Source organism: Vidua macroura, chromosome 6 (assembly GCF_024509145.1).
Source record: "Vidua macroura isolate BioBank_ID:100142 chromosome 6, ASM2450914v1, whole genome shotgun sequence".
Classification (NCBI taxonomy): Eukaryota; Metazoa; Chordata; class Aves; order Passeriformes; family Viduidae; genus Vidua; species Vidua macroura.
Window position 1 is genome coordinate 44,829,235 of NC_071576.1, and position 17,166 is coordinate 44,846,400.

Here is a 17,166-nt window from a genome sequence, read left to right on the forward strand (position 1 = left end):
TTATTACCAAGATTAGGCGTCAAACAGAGAATGGAGGTCTGGTCTTGGGAACAAACAGGCAGGAATGGACATATTTTCTGTTTAAAACAATGCCCCTAGAAATGCACAGACCTGTCTGCTTTCAGCCAGGTCTATGTGACACACCTTTCTCTCCAGTCATCCCAGCCAATAAAGTCCACATTTTCTTTTATTTCTCTAGTGAAGAATCAGCAGAAGCCTTACAGTCATGCCTTGCAAATAAGGCATATTTACACTGTACAGTGGGCTAAAAGAGAAAGGAGAAGAAAAGCCATCTGCTTTCTTGTGTATATCAAGTGTCTGGATTTTAGAATAACCAAAAGACATGGCACTCTTGTCCTGTATTTTATTAGGAAATTAACAGGCTGATTGATAACCTGAAGTTACATAGCAAATCTCATTTAAAAATGTTCAAAATCATGAGAATAATTTTGATTTCCACGAAAATATAATGCCCTGACACAATTCTTCTTTATGCCTGTAAATTTTTACACCCTTAACATTTATCTACTGTACAACAGAGAGGCTGGATAACTGTAACAGAATCTGGAAAGTTAAATACAGGATATTTAATATAGGACTTTCTCTGCAGTCCAAGTCAAAGAGATGAAATGTTGGTAAGAAAGCCTAGACTGTGAGAGTTCCCTATGAGGAGGTTACCTGTGATCTCATTCATCATCAGTATTTCAGATTGGTAATATTGGGCAAAAGACTGGTAAATATAAACTGCTGTGCCAAGGTATGAGGCTTTAGGGCATCCCCCAGGAGAGGGAGACCCCTGTGGGGTACAGGCTCTGCAGTGAGGGGAACAGGGTGCACTGGATGTGTAGGATGCTCAAAGTGCAAGAGCTGATAAATCTGTGTACATCTCGTTTCCCGAGCAGTTTGAGCTACCACTACCACCACGTTGGACTAAAGAGCTTTTTCTGAGGCTGTCAGCTTTAAAGACTGACATGATTCAGGTGCTGAATCTCTGCAACGGCTTCGCAATTTCAGCCTTAGTAATCAAAGCCCAACTCCTGCTCACCTTGTGTGTGTGAGAACTCACACTGAGCCAACACTGTTGATTTCATTGCAGTCATCATGTGGGGCAGTGTGGTTCAGCTCCATGGGTTGTAGCTGAGCCCTCAATTCTCTAAATAAAGAGCTGGCACTTGCCAATACCAACCAACTCTTGTACGGGGTTGAGTTTCTCAAGACATTATTCATGGAAATATTAAAATTGTCATATGTGCTCTGTGGATTAGAAATACTTTCCTGAACTGAAGCCTTGATTCCTGCAAGGATTATGGATGTTCTGTGAGTGGCCAGCTCAAATACTTGACCAGTGAAGTCCAGCCACTTCAGCCTCTTGTATTATTCTTGGCGTCTGTCAGCTAAAAACCAGTAGATTTAAGAAGTAGAAAGCCTTCATTTTAAAATGCTCAGGACAAGTACATTCAGACCACTGTGTTTTCTATTTATATATAAATTCTTTGGCAACAATTTTCTAGAAAGCAGAATGATTTTTTTTTGCTATATAATACTTTATTGCCTCCCCATGAAAAACTGGTATCTTAGAAAATCTATAGCACTTTCCACTATAAATAGTATTGTTCCAGATTAAGGATTAGTTCCTCCCTGAAGAAAAACAGATTTAAAAAATCTGGTCATTATCTGATAACTGTTTATGTAGTAACACTAAAATAAAACAGAAAAAGAAAATCATTCAGTATGTGGTTTGTTATTGTCTAGAATGTTAGTGTATGTTTATACAATAAAAATAACATAAGTTATCCTAGTTTGTTTTAAAAACCTTAGTAATAGAAATAAATTGCTATCTGCAGATTCATAAACAGAATACATTTTTTCCATCTAAATTCAAGTATTATTATAATATTATTATTACTATTATTACTATTATTATTATTATTACAGGAACTCTAAATCCTTGCCATTTTGCCTGTCTTTACATAATTTTGGTCTTTTTGAGAAATAACAAGTTGTGATCATTTGTTCAGGAACAAAATCAATGTGGAGCTTCCAGAAGTTTTGTCTGGTGGAAGACAGCCTGGCAATCCTTTGGCTACTGTGGGAAACTTTAGCATGTTTGAGACTAGTGGTGTAGATACAGCAGTTGCACGATTTCTTGGTTGGCTGATGAACTTAATTTCTCCCAGGTTCTCAACACTCAGTCCCGTTCAGAGGAGAAAAGTAGGAACAACCCAACCCAGACTTGCACCACATCAGGAGATGTCGTCTTCACTTCCTCCCGGTACTGTCAGCTGCTCGTAGGTGGGCAGGGTGTTGTTAGGGAGGAAATGCTCTGAACTGACATTGTTGTTGCTTCTCTGAGATCTGTTGTTGCCCTCATCCCCCTGCTGACGGGAAACCAGATGATGCAGCATGTCTGTGATGAGGTTCAGCTTCTGGTCCATTTGTGTGACCTACAAAGACAAAGGGATTTTTTTTTTTTTTTTTTTTTTTTTTTTTTTTTTTGTTGTTGTTTAGGAGGATGTTTAGGAGCAGCATGCAAGAAAATTGCAACAAACTGGATGACATACATGTAACATTAATTAGGATCACAGCAACCTCTGTGAAGATGCCACAGATTCACAGTTCATCAAAAAGATCATTAGAAATTTAATGCAATTGGTCAGGGTTGGATGGGGGACAAGCTTGCTAATACTCACCTCTGGTGTGTGCTTTGACACTCATTTTATATCTGGGTGAACACATGACAAATGTGATTTTAAAAAGATCTGCTGGAATAGGGAACTAAGTCCCAGAACTGAATTTCTGTGGGTGGTGGTTTTTTTTTTTTTTATTTTTTTTTTTGTTATTACTGTGTCCATATTTAAAAAAACCAAAAATCATAAACTTGTAGCATGCTTCTATGCCCTAATAATATCAATACGCTCTAGTAAATAACTGCTTGACTTGCAGTGATCTAATCAACTTTTAAGCTGAGACTGAGTAATGCGCTTTGCTACATTTGGGTTCAATTAACATCTCAGGCCACAAAATGCCCATCGGTATTTTCACTGCCATGAGTGAATAGCAGCTAGGAGTGGGACATGAGTCAGTTTTATGCTCTCAAAGCCCACTGACATAGCATTCCCTAGGATTGCCATCTGAATGACATGAGCAATGACACACAGCAAGACAGAAACTAAGAATTCCAAGATGGCTGAAAATTAATTTCTTTTCTGGGGGACTCCAGGGGTTCAGCCCGTATCCATAATGCTAATTTTCTTCTTTAGACAGAGGCTACTTAAATTATTTAATTTCACTTCTCTCCCCCTGTCCTCCTTTTTTCTGGTCTTTCTTCTAATGTTTAGGAGAAAATACAGTGAAAAAGCTGATACCTAAGAGAGGTTAGATTATGGATGTTTTTTGGCATATATTTGTGGTACTCAGAGGAAAATTGAAAATTAGGTGTTTCTAGGAGTGTCACCCCTTTTATGTGGCATTGGGAGCCTCCTCTCTGCACTGAGCAAAATATCCCAAGAGCAAGATGGGCACTTCTAGTCCTGCCCACTCTCTGACCCTTTGTGTGGTAAAAGCATTGAGATGAAGCAGTAAGACTCTGCCTTATAGCCTCCTAATCGCTTCTTCAATCATAATAAGAAAGCCTCGATTTTGTCATTGCAGTCTCTGACCCACTGATCCACAGGGATCCTAAAACACTGAGTAAATTCTAGGCAAAAAGATGTAATACTTTTTAGAAAGTGAAAAGAAAGCAAACAGGAAAAAAAAACTGTGATAGGAATAAATTGTTGCCTAAAATATCTGCTAGAAAGTAGTGGAAGGCACATAAAACTGCCAGAGAGAGCATGAGTGGGAGCAATTTATATGTGCCTGGCTGTCATCCAAGTATCACACAGGATAGTAAAAGACAGTAAGACTGAGCAGAACATCAACAAACCTGGAGGATTTCAGCAGAGACTAAAATGTTTTTCCACTATAGAGAAAATGCTGGGTTTTTTCAAACACTTAGTACAACTGGTAGGGAAGCAGATACAGTGATTTAAAAATATGAGGTGCCAGAGATTTATACTTTGCAGCTGGTTTTGAAAACATTAGGCAAAGCACCCTAGATGGTACATGAAACACTAGTAATTCTGGATGGAAATGGCTGTTGAAAGATGAGATTCTATGAAACGAGGAAGCTGAAGAACAGATAAGTTCAAGATTTCTAGAAGGAAACACAGATGGAAAACTGAGCAGATCATCAGGTTCCCATTTCATCACTATTTATTCCCTCCCTTAAAAAAAGACACATTTTGCCCAAATGGTGCCCATTATATATGGCAAACTCGTGATGCTCCAAGTGTCACAGTACAAATCAGTGTAGTGAAACTTACAAAAATACCTCATTCCTGCATCCCCCACTGCCCAGGTATTATTTGTTTTCTGAGACAACTGTGCTGGAAGGACTGTAGTGAAAGCCTCCACACAAACAGCTATCTTCAGAATCCAAAAGACAACTTTTCCTTCTACAAGAAATGTCTTTTTGCTAACTATTCTAAATGAACTGAGGGATTTTTATATGCATATGTGTCTTAATTTGTGATTCCTGGCAGAGATTACCAGAGGGAACAGAGATTGGAGATATATCTGGAAAATGTGCATTCATGAAACTCTTGCAGTGATGAACTATTGAACATGACAGTAGGTTGGACTGAGATCTGGATAGTCCTTCAACAGCTGTGTATCTTGGTGATGAAGTGCTGGGGAGAAGTGAGAAGTGAATATTCTTGCTGGGAAATAAATTCCCAGAGATAATTGTCTAATTTTTTCTAGGCAACAAGGTCTGGCTGCTGCAGCTGTGGAGTGCAGGAGGCCCACAGAAGCAGAGGCAGGAGCTAATTGCTATTGACTTGACCCATATGACATTAAAAGTAAAGACCTTTGTCATCCATATTCCTGCTTTTTGGGGTAGGGCTCTAAAGCCACAAAGATTTTGTGGAGGTAGGTCCAGAAAGTTGGTTGTGTTTAGTTGTTGTTTAATCACTTTTGCTTTCCATTTCCCAGGGGATTCTGTGCCTGTGAAGGGCTTGCTCCAAGACACACTGGACTCAGTGGTAGATTTTGGCAAGCACAGACTCCCAGTGGCTTCAGTGGGCTCTGTACCAACCTTGGACTGAATCATCAATCTCAAATAGTAACATGCTCTTTGGACATTACAAGAGAATGAGCAGTCTGGATTCCTGAACATGGATCTTCTGCTTCTCGAGGCTCTATCAGAAAAGATGACAATGGCAAATGAGGCAGCAGCGAGCCCCCATTTTTAATTCTGCCAAAGGAATATCTGCTTAAAGTATGAGATACTTTAAAAGGAGAAGTAAAAGCCACCAGAAAGCAACTTCTACTGTCATCACAGGCCTCTGATGTACCAGAAAAAGAGGCTTGCTGGTGAACGACCTGGCTTATTAACGTGCCCAATGTGCCTGTCATCATCCAAACACACATCCTGAAATACATCATTCACTTGCTTGCTGCAGAGATAATTATACCCACTAGAAAAATGCCATTGTGTGCAATATCCTTTTTTTTAAGCCAGCTTTAGGCAGTTAGCATGGAGAAATGTATCATCCCCCCTGAATCATACTTTCAAGCACATTTACTTGATTAGGAATTCGCTCTGATGCCATAGTGAATAAAAGTAAAGCAAACAGAAAAACTGCTGATATTGCTCTAATCTTAACCACTTTGATCAACTTTGATCTCTCTACTTAAAACAGCAAACATTGTTAATTACATAGAAAAATAACTCAGACTGATTTGTTTCCTTTAGGAAAAACTAAGTAAGCTCTTTGTAGCTGATTTATGTTTCATTAGAAGCATGATGTTTGGATGATCAGATTCTTTATATGCAAAATAATTTCCTTTGCATTTCACAGTTGTTGGGAAGAGGAAGCAGTGTTTGAAACTTCAGAAATTACACACCACAGTTATTCCTAAATCTTACTGAAATATTGTATGAATACAAATTTTTTCCATCCTCTGAGTTAAGTTAAAAAAAAAAGTAAAAATCTAAGGGTCATAGATTGAGCACAGATGGAGAGAAGATTTAAACAAGTTTTGAATCTCTCAGAAATGAATAAAATCCCATCCATGCAGTGCACTGAGAAAAAAAACAACCCACAACCAAATAGTTCCTCACAAAGGCTGAAAGTTTAGCACACAAATCTTAAATGGCACATCATGAGGAAAAGTTATAACATGTAGTTATAATAGTCTCTCTCCATCTTTCCTGTAGGCTCCCTTCAGGTGTTAGAAGGCCATTCCAAAGCCTTTTCTTTTCCAGGCTGAATAATCCCAATTCTCATAGCCTTAGTGACATGAATTTATAAAGGTAATAACATTTGTAAAGGGATCAAAGGCATTCCAGGAGGTGCTACTGAACAAGACAGAGACTGTTCTTCCTGAAAGAACAAAATAATTTTCAATTAAAATTCTCTATTATTTTGATCTATTAAAATTCTGCAAATCTTCATGCTATATTAACTTGAAACACTTTGTAATTTTAAGCTTTCATAAAAAGTTCATGGTATGATCTGGAACATAATATGTAACAATTAATTTATTCCCTTGATTTTAAAAATGAAACAAACAAAACAAAACAAAACACAGAAGCCTGGTTGGCTCCAGGGACAGAAGGGTCTCCCGTGTAATGGAGAACTAAGGCGTAGCACTTTGGAGACCTACTCCCAAAACTAATTACAGGAATTTACCAGGAAACGGCAATGACAGACACAATTACAGAGCTGAGTGGAACAGTATTTTCAGCCATGGGAAGCTGAAGGACAAAATTTTGAGTTTGGCATAATTTCAGCCACAAAGACCACAAATTATTAATAGGTTATTCCAAGTATTGCTCCATAACCTGTAGAGATCAAGGCTGATTAATGCTGTTGATTAAAGCTGTGTCATCTGCCCATCATTCTCATCCTCAGGGATTTTAAAAGTAAATATTAAGGGTAAAAAATATAGTCACTTTGAACAGAATGCTGTTTTATTACTACCTATGTTCTTAACATGGTTCATTGATTAAACAGATTTTTTGTCCATAATGAAGAGAATTTTTATCAGCTGATTGCTCACTCAGTGAGCTCAGGGGGGCTGCAGCCAAGCATGAAGCTACTAAAGGAGAAGAGGGAAACCAGGATGCAAGCAACACTTAGCTGAACAAAAATGTGATAAAGGAAGATTTCAGCTGCTTTTACAACATTAAACTCCCAAGTCTGCTGCCCTGATTTAAGTAGCCTTCACTCCTCTGGGTACAGCTTTTTGGCTGAAAGTGAACTAATTCTTTAAAGCACTTTTTAAAAATAACCAAAGAGGATTGGGGAGATCTTCATGAATTCATCACTTCTGGTGGCCTGTAACTAAGGAGGACTGTATTGCTCTGCAGTGTAGCAAACTGCCAGAGGAATAAAAAATGATACTTTCTTTGAGCATCTCTCCATGTTGTATCAAATCTCTAACGTGTGTGCTGTTCAGTGCCTCACTCAGCAATAAGCTAGCTTTATTTTTCATAAAAACACAAAAAAAGGTCCTTTCTGCTAACAAAATAATCACCAGGCACACCAATGACTCAGCTGGAGAGAAGATGAAAGGCAAAAAATATTCCAGAACTTCTGATACCTGTTAATGGCAATGTTACAAAGGAATGTATCAGTATCCAGTGGTACTTAACAACAGTGAGACTGTTCTGGAAGAAAACGTTGTTACAAATCACGTTTGTCTTTCGTTGGATTCCTTCTATTTAAGTTCTTCAGAATACTTGAGAAAGCTTCAGAGAGAAACTCCCCTGGCTCCTCTTGCTGAGTCCTCTCTCTCACATGTTGGTATCTCAGCATTTCTAAAAGTTAATGCTTTATCCTGGAGCATAAAAGTTAATGCTCTGAGGACAGGAACAGGAATTATGTTAGAAGTGGATTTCTAGAGGAACTCTGGTATGGGAATCTCCCCAGAGAATTTATTTTAAAGATTTCTCTATAATAGTGGCAGGAGAGACCAATGGTTTCAGTATTATTAAGGAACATTTCTTTCTTCAGGTGCATGATTCTTCAAAAATCATGGAATGTGCATGTGGAAATCCCTTCCATTTGCAATGCCCAAGATACCAGATTCTTGCAAAACCCCCTATCAGAACTTCTGACTTTGATGTGTTTATTTTGTTGCCCAAGATAAGACAGCAGTTTTGCTGGAGGTTATATTCCTGACACTGAGGTGTTTAAAGGAGAATGTAATCTGTATGAAGGAAGATTTGCTCTCCAGACTGTCTGTACTTTCCCTTGAGAGTTGGCCAAAGAAGAAAATATGTGTGTGGTGTCCAGGGGAAGGACTGAAGAAGTGGAGCCAGTGAAAAAACACTCTATTGTAAGATTGATCACTGCTTGGAAAACAGGAGGGCTGAGCTTCTGAGGAACAAAATTGACAGGTTTTAAGGGTTACATGAACAAATCTTTTTCTAATCAATGAAAACATTATATGAACACTGTAACCACTATCTTAACTGACAAATAAAATGGACATTTTTCAGACAAAAAGCATCTTTGGAATGAAAGGTACTTGCTACACCCTGAGTTCTAGAATTAGCTCTCTTGCAAAAAGCTATCAGTGGCAATCTCTGCTTTGAGATACTAAAAATTGTTCTGTTTTTTCAATAAACTCAGACTGTTGCTGCTCTCGTCTTGCTGTGTATTTTCATAGGAAAATATTTATCTTACACTTCTCAAAAGCATAAAAAAACCCACTTATTTTTTGTAGTAAGAGCCCTTGAATAGCTGCTGAGAATTCACCATTGATCAGGGTGTGCCGCTTGTGTATTCAACAGAGGGTGATGACCCTGGGGAGAAAATTCTGAGCCATTGAGCCAGGATCAGAGCTCAGCAAGAATCAGGATTTATAAACCAGTTGCTCTGATTCTCCAGAAGTTATCTTGATATCAGTGGACTATTACAAAGGGCTTGACTTCTACAGTAAATTCCTAACGCGCTGTAAAGAAACTCAGTTTTGTAGCATGGTTTTTAAAAATTGCTTTGGGAATTAAAACAATCTAGCAACACCAGCATGTAGCCATTTGGTTACTACCTGTAACACTTGTGGCACTTTAAAGTAATTTTTTTTTGTTTGGAGAATTTTGTTCTGGTTGTGCAGCGCAAGATCTAGGGTAGCAAATGCTCAAGCTATAGGAAACGGGAGAAATTACACGGTTGATTTATGCATCTGTTCTTTCCATTAGGATTGGGAAAGCAATTTTGATCAGCAAGTAACCAAACTGCAGAGAATTAATTTTCTTTTCCAAATGTTCTTTTTCTCAAAGAAAATCATGTTTTTCTAAAAGCTTCCTCAAAGTTTCTGGAAATATGACACCTCTGCTTAACTATTCACTCAGGTCTATTTCTTTTATGATTCTTAGAAGAGTGTAGGTTACAACTATAATGTAATTTTTCAGATTAGGTGTCTCCCCTGAATTATATTTGAAACCAATGGTAGTAAGAGACATACTCTGATGGGTCAAAAACTAAACAACTGATATGAAAAAGCCACTTCAGTAATATGTGATTGAATAAATAATATAATATAAAGAAAAACACAGCAGACCAAATACAGAATATTAGCAGCAGGTTATCAAAACTCTCTTCTATGATATGGCCACTTTTCCCTACAAAGAAACAAGCAGCAACAACAGATGTTGTACTTATGTAAGAGAGCAATTCCTTTAAGATCTTAAAAATTGTGAGGAATAAGTAGAAATCAAAGGTTACAATTTGGTTTGGTTTTTTTATGGATCACCTTCATAAGATTATTTGTCTATAACTTGCTGCTTGACTGACAGAAGCAAGTTAAGATGAATACAAACCTTCTAACAAAGAGGTTACTCTTCTAACAAAGAGGTCAGTAGGATGCTGGCAATTGGGAGAATTAAATTACAGGAGAGTGAAATACATTTGGTCATGGACTGTTAGGGAGTATAAGACCTCAAAAGGTAGAAAGATTTCTGAACAGCACTTCTTTTAAGATTTTTTTTTTTCTGGGTTCAAACTGGAAGAGGGGAAATTTAGGCTAGGTGTAAGGAAGAAATTCTTTCCTGTGAGGCTGGTGAGATACTGGAACAAGCTGCACAGAGAAGTTATGGATGCTCCATCCCTGGAAGTGTTTGAGGCCAGGTTGGATGGGGCTCTGAGCAGCCTGGTCTAGTGGAAGGTGTTCCCATGGCAGGGGTTTGGAATTGGATGATCTTAAGGTCCCTCCCAACCCAGGCCATTCTGTGGTGATTCCATTATTCTTTTAGAAGTGCAGAGGATTCAGAAAGGCTTGAGGGTAAAAATGTTGGTAAGGGCTGACCTAAAATGCTAGTAAGTCAAGACAGGAATGAGGACCATGATGGATGTGGCTGCAGGAGATGGTCAGAAGCAGGACTGGAAACAGCTGCCACTGAAAAAGAGAGAGCAGAGAACTGGGGTCTAGGTTCAGCGCTTTTGTTGCCATTATTAACAACTTGCAAAAAATATGTGGCTTCTTTAAAGCACCCAAACTGTTGGAAATCAGCTTTTCCTGAGAGCTTTTCTTTACTTCTAGATGTAGTCTTGGGCCACGAGGCACATCTGCTGGCTCACCGCTCCCTAGGCCCCCTGGCCAGTCCTGCTGGCCTCCCAGCACTCAGTCCATGCCCAGATGTGTGCAACGCTCGCAGATCTATCTGGCATCCAGAAGGCTATAGGCAAGCAATTAAAATTTGTGGTTGACTCTTGTTTTAGATAAATCAGACAAGACTTAAAACACATGGAAATTTTCAAGTTAGAACAGCATCCAAAATCTAGTCTTTGGCCCAACACTGCCTCAGGATACAGCTTTTTTTTCTTCTCTAAAATATTACAAAGGTCAGATTTTTTTTAACCCTTTCCTCTAAATTAACAGTGTATCAGTAGATAAACAAGGGAGTTTGGAGTATTTTTCCCTCCTTACATGAAGCCAGGAAAGTGAAGGTGAGGGTCTTGTCTCTAAATATAACTTTCATCAGAAACTACCAAAGATGATCAAATCCTCCTATCCTATTAACTGAATACTCTGATATTTTCAAGAATTAGCTTATCTTCATTAACTACAGCCCCACCTTCAGGAAACAGTATCTCTGACCAGACACAACTTTCCTCCCTCTCTGTTTAAAGATAAGACATGAGTTGGCAAGAAGGGAGGGATTCTTTCTTTGCAAGTGAATCAGTGATACCAGAAGTATTAGAAGTTAATGTATCTACAAAAATCACTGGATATCCATCCAGCTCCATAATCATAAACAATTTCCCAAATTATGCTTAAATTGAAATCCAGCCTTATGGAGGATGGGAAACAGGCTTGAGATAACAAGAAATATAGCGAAAATATTGACCAAAGAAATCAGGAAAAAAAGCCCCTTATCTCTGTGTAATAGTTTGAATAGGGTTCTAGAATAAATGATGGTCATCTTCAGGGCCAGGAGTTGGACTTTGATGATCCTTGTGAGTCCCTTCCCACTCAGGATATTCTATGATTCCATGTTTAGTGCATCTACAACATTGTGCAACCTGGGTGCACCTAAGCACAGCAGGTAAATCCTGTTATTGCCAGCACAAGGTGGGGGAAACAGCAGCCCACCTTCAGATACAATAAACATTGTTAACATCAGCTTGGATGAGTGTCTCTAACAAAACCTTAAAAATACTCTCCCTGTCCTGGGCACATCTTCCAGTCTCAAGGAAAACCACACAGCGCCTTTCTGGTTTCTATTATGGAGACAGGCGGTTGGAAAGCAGGTTGCTTTCTCATACTCAATCACACTCTTGTTCAGTAAAATGTTTCTCCACGGGGTCCCTCTGGTTGAGCACCCTGGTACCTATCTGCAGAGGAAAGGAAGGCTCTCTGTTTGGCTAACAGGCACTTGTATTTCAGATGCTTCAGTTCCACAGATGTGAAGAAAACTCCCTGTGGCTCTTGCCTCTGGAGGAACCTTTCTGCTGGCTTAACCACAGCAGTACAGTCTCTGAATATCACTCTATATTTTCGTTGTCAGGAGTTTGGCTGTCAGACAACAGCTTTCCCCTAGCTGCAGATGCCCATTCCCCGTGTGGAACAGTGGCATATTTACGTCACTTTAGGGTTAAAAAGTGTAGAGTACAAGACCAAACTGGCATAAAAATATGCCCAAAACTCTTCTCCCCAACAAAATAAACCCCAAATCAACCCAACCCCCACTGTCCCCCTCCCCTCAATAAAGAAAACAAAAGTGACTAATCTTGACCTCTCTCCAAAGGGGAATGTTTTACTTCTTGAATCCTTGGCTCTGGCTCTTGTATGATACTGGGACTATGACTAATAACTTCTTGCCAGAGTACTGCTGATAATTTCACCTTTGAATAGATGTTCTCATTCTGGACCATCATAGTATGCACTTAAATTGCCAAGATTTTATTTTTAAAAGAACAAAGAATAAGATATACACTCATAATCCCCTGTATTAGAAATACATTTTTCAGCTTTAACTGTAAGGTTTTGCCTGACAATTTTCCTCCTTCCTCCAAACTGTTATTTTTCAGATGCCTGCTATGAAATGGTTCCCTTTTTCCTTCCTTTCCCTCAAACACTTTTTCTAATTCAAAACAGATTTGAGACTGCTGCTCTTTTAAAACAAATCTGCTATGTGTCATGTCGTGTTAGGTCAGCACTGCTTATGTTATGTTTTGCACTTCACCCAAATGAGGCATCCATACTGCTTTTCAAAGGAAATAAAGCCAGACTAGGTGCAGTGGCTTTCATGGCTGGAATAGATCTGCAGGTTATGGATCTAATGTTATGGCATGGGATAGCACTAGGGAGGACATCACTATCTGCCTTTTTGCTTAAAAAGTTAAAAACAAAGATAACTTCAACTGTTATCTCAAAAAAAGTGTTGGTTTTTTTTTTTTGTTGTTTTTTTTTTTTTTTTTTTTTGCCAGTTCCTTTTGCAGCATCCATAATCTACTAATTATTTATAATTTGATAGTTACTATGTGGGCAAAAAAGGGCATAACCCCCTTAGTACCTAAAATGAGCTTAAAAAATGAATAACCATATGATGACTGCTGCAGCAATCAAAACTGGGAAGGTAAAAAGAGTGGGGGAGAGAAAGGGAGAGAAGCAATTACACAACAATGAGTTTTCCCTGAGGGCTGCTGGTAATTAAACTAACGGCAACATGAATCTCTGTTTGATGTGGTCATGAATTTGTTTTCAAAAGAAAATCTTTAAAAAGATTCTTTCAAGAGAAATTTTTAAAGAACAAGCTCAGCATGAATAATTAGACCAGAAATACTTTGATAAATATTATTATGGGGAAGTAATTTATGGGCCATGGCATCTGAAGGTTAGAAATCCTGGTGATAAATAAGGTGGCAAGTTTGCACCCATTTTGAACACACAAAACCAGGGCTGTATTCCTGTTTGCTTGAGCCTGCTCCTCAAAAAGGAGGCGGCCTCTTGTTTTGCCATTGCATTAAGCTTTACAAAGACACAGATGCAAGACAGAAAATTTCAGTGGGAAAGCTCAGTGGAACGAAAGAAAACCACACGCAGTTCCAAAGGCACTTTTCATTCTCAGGGGCTGCCTAGAGATCAGAGGTGAAATTCAGTGGTGATAAAAAGTCTGTGAGCTCACTCTACTCCCCCAACCTTTCTAAACATCATTGAATTCTGCTGAAATCATATCCCTGGAAATATCTCCTTCAGAATCTTCTAAATATAAAATGACTTGTATTTTGTAGAAATTTAAGCATTCAGCAAAACCCCGCTGAAATCCAGAGAAGATGTACGTTCTCTGCATCCTCTAAAATCAATGGACATCCCAAAAGCACATTTCATTTGTTTACTGAGCACTTCAAAAAGTGGATACAGATACAATCAATCAAAAGCCAGCAAATAACCAATGAGTGAACTAGAATGTAATATATTTACCAGTGGAAACCCATGTTTACAAGGAAAAGAAACTGCTTGTTGGCTGTCATGGTGTTATTCACTAAGGCAAACTAGGAGATCTTATAGATACCAGGAGCAAAACTACAACAAAGGCAACCAACTGCTAATGAAGAAGGGTTTTCAGTCAAATTTCATGGCTCATACAAAGTCATTACCATGCCTGCAGGAGTTCAGCAGCTCTTCCAGATGAATTCAGGGGGAATGAAGTGATTATTTTGTTAAGCATTTTGTAGTTTTAGACATTTTTGCTTAAAATTTCAAATTCTGAAGCCAACCAGCTGTGCAAGAATATCAGCTTCAATTTCCAGAGTTAGCTTCTAACCAACTTTCTTGCAGAGGAAACCCCAAAAACAGGTCTTCTGTATACACCAAGGTCTCAAAAACTAGATTTTAAAGACTCATATCTGTTCCCCTTTTTTCCTACTGCTTAAATAAAACCTTATGGTGTTAAGCCAATTTCCCAACACTTTGGAGGCTTCATACATTTTGAAAACTAAGAGACAGATAATCTGGCTGCTACTGGTGGCAAGTGCTGCATGGGTTAACTTTCCCAATTACTCCCATTGCAGGTTTCCCTCTGGTTTTGAGTCAGTTAAAATATCAAGGCTCTTTTCCATAACATTTTAAGCTATAATGCCTTCAAAAGTAAGCAAATGTTCCTGACAAAATAACATGCTTGAAAAATGTAATGGATGACAAAGATAACAAAAAATCCTTAGTACATTTCTTTGTCAGTAACTTCTTCTAGGAATACAGCCAGGCTGGGCATTTGTTTGGACTGGTAAACCATGACTCAGAAGTGGATCTCTTGGCAGCACAAGCAACTGCTCCGTGGTGGAAGCAAAAGGCTCACAGTCTTTCCTAGCTGATTAATCATTATGACAGGCTTGAAGACTAAATGATCTGCTTGGCTCCAGATGTTAGATGTGCATCCACCTCTTATTCTTATGGTTCTTAGGCAGTAGCCTGAAGATAATGATGACATTCTGAAGATAATGATGACCATTTACTGTTCAAAATTAAAAAGGGCTTTGGGCTTTGTAATATTATATTATGATAGAGGAGGCTACTACACAAGATCACACAGCACATATAGTCTAGACATGATGAAATGCTGGAAGACTCTTCAGGCAGAGGTGGTGACAGTCTTGACCGTAAAGCTTTGTGACCCCTTCTCCATTTCCACCTCCAACCAGGACTGTTATCAATTGCACAAAGGCAGAGCATGAACATGTGGCTGGCTCTCTCCCATCCAGCCCCTGCCATTGAGGGCTGCACTAACCCCTGTTAAATCAATAACAAAATGTAGTTTCTCAGTGATGGGAGGCAGCATCTGTTTCACAGCACAGGGTAACACTTCTCAGCTTTTACAGAGAGGAACAAAAAGCAGTGATACAATGAAAGCAGGGGAAAGCATCACGGTGGCAGAAAGAAGGTACTGGATCCTGTCTGAGACAGCCAAAGAGCTCTACAGGATCTTCAGTAGCTGCAAGTAATGAGAGACACCACTTTAATTGTCACATAAAGGGTAATCCTCCACAGAGGGACCAAGTTTGTCTTGGACATTTGCCAGGGAGACTCAGTGACAGTGGCACTCCAGGAAGGGAACACCAGAGAATGAGCACCCTGTGTCTGAAGCAAGCTGCAGCCTGCTCCTCCTGGAGATTGATCACTGGTGTTCACAGGGGCCAGACCATGCTTTACTTGGAAGATCTGGGTATCACCACACAAACTGCTTTAGCTGCAGGCATTTCCTATTTTTTTCTTGCATACTTTCCTTGAATGAGTGAAAGTTTACTCTGGAGTAATTTGTTTTCTTTTTTCTGCTAATCTCTTTTGTTAAGTAGAATTTTTGCCCCAGTCCAATAGAGAGAGTAATCAGCTACTTAGGAGAAAGTCATTCACCCCTAATCATGCAACCTTTGAAAAAAAGTTGTTACATAGTACCTACTAAGGACTTTACAGATTAAAATGCTAATGTAATTTAGAATTAATAAAGATTTTTTTTCATTCATTTTCATGGATGGCTTTATGGGATTTGACTAACAGCTTTAGCTCTGACACATCTGCTCTGAAATGTGAAAGAGCTTTACTTCAGTCTCAAACATCACAGTTCCTTTAGGGTGTAAGATGCTTCTGCACATAGTACCTGAGCTGTTGATTTATATTTTCATGGAATCATATAATGTCCCGCAAGGGACCTTAAATATCATCTTATAGTTCCAGCACCCCTGCCACGGGCAGGGACACCTTCCAGTAGACCAGGTTGCTCAGAACCCCATCCATCCTTGACTTGAAAAATACCAGGGCCATCAAGAAATAAACTTTTCAAGTTGTAGCTAAGTTTTAAGATAAATCCAGAACAGCAGTGGGAATAACAAAGATTATAAACATGACCAAGTGCTTCTGTTTTCATTTTAGACCTCCAAGCCTCAAAATGTTTATCATACCCAGTACTCATGGCTGAGGAAATGGAAACAACAGAAAGTGAAATGGCTTGCCTCAGGTTCTGCAGAAAACAATGTCTGAGGCAGGAATGGCACCCACACTGCCTGAGACCCCCACAATAACCACACCAGTGCACATTTCTAGAAGGGACATGGATGTCATGATGACACAAGTGTCTGACACTGCCTTTTAAAAGCTGATTTTTAGAGAGGACACAGAAGGTCTGGTTGCACTCACTCTTCTCTGGCTCAGGGAGTACTCACAGTGTGCATGTGCAAGTGAGTACACCATGTGGGACCAGCTCTGATATGCATTATTTATACAACAGCTCTACTGACTTAAAAACTAATAAATCCACAGCCTGCACAAATATAACTTTATCTTGATTCTTTGTGTTTCCCCCCCCCTGTTGCTGCACAACAGAGCATCTAGTACAATAGCAAAATAAGCCTCTGGCTAAAGTGTAAGCTTGTTTCAATCACAGCATCTCTCCAATGCAATAGAAATAAGTGCCATTTTGCAGGGAAACATTTCTACAGGAGTATTTCACACAGAGGAAATGCTGTCAAGCTTGTTTGCAATGCATTGCTGCAAAATGCTCCACACTTCCCTTACTCTCTGAGCGCCCTCGACTCCTGGTGAGCTTTTCACTGAAGAAGATCCATGTATTTGGATAGAAGTGAAGCACACAGTCTGTAACTTTGCACAATACAAGTGAAA

At 39.1% G+C, this 17,166-nt stretch overlaps 1 protein-coding gene across 2 annotated transcripts in view; it reads right to left on the minus strand.

The window, feature by feature from the left end:
• Positions 1 to 1,939: 1,939 nt before the first annotated feature.
• Positions 1,940 to 17,166, minus strand: part of KCNQ1 (potassium voltage-gated channel subfamily Q member 1) — a 335,437-nt gene continuing 320,210 nt past the window's right edge. For both annotated transcript variants that reach the window (XM_053981137.1, XM_053981136.1), the window contains one exon: positions 1,940 to 2,444. In XM_053981137.1, the coding sequence (XP_053837112.1) occupies positions 2,244 to 2,444 (201 nt within the window). In that variant the 3' untranslated portion in view covers positions 1,940 to 2,243. The remainder of the gene's footprint in view (positions 2,445 to 17,166) is intronic.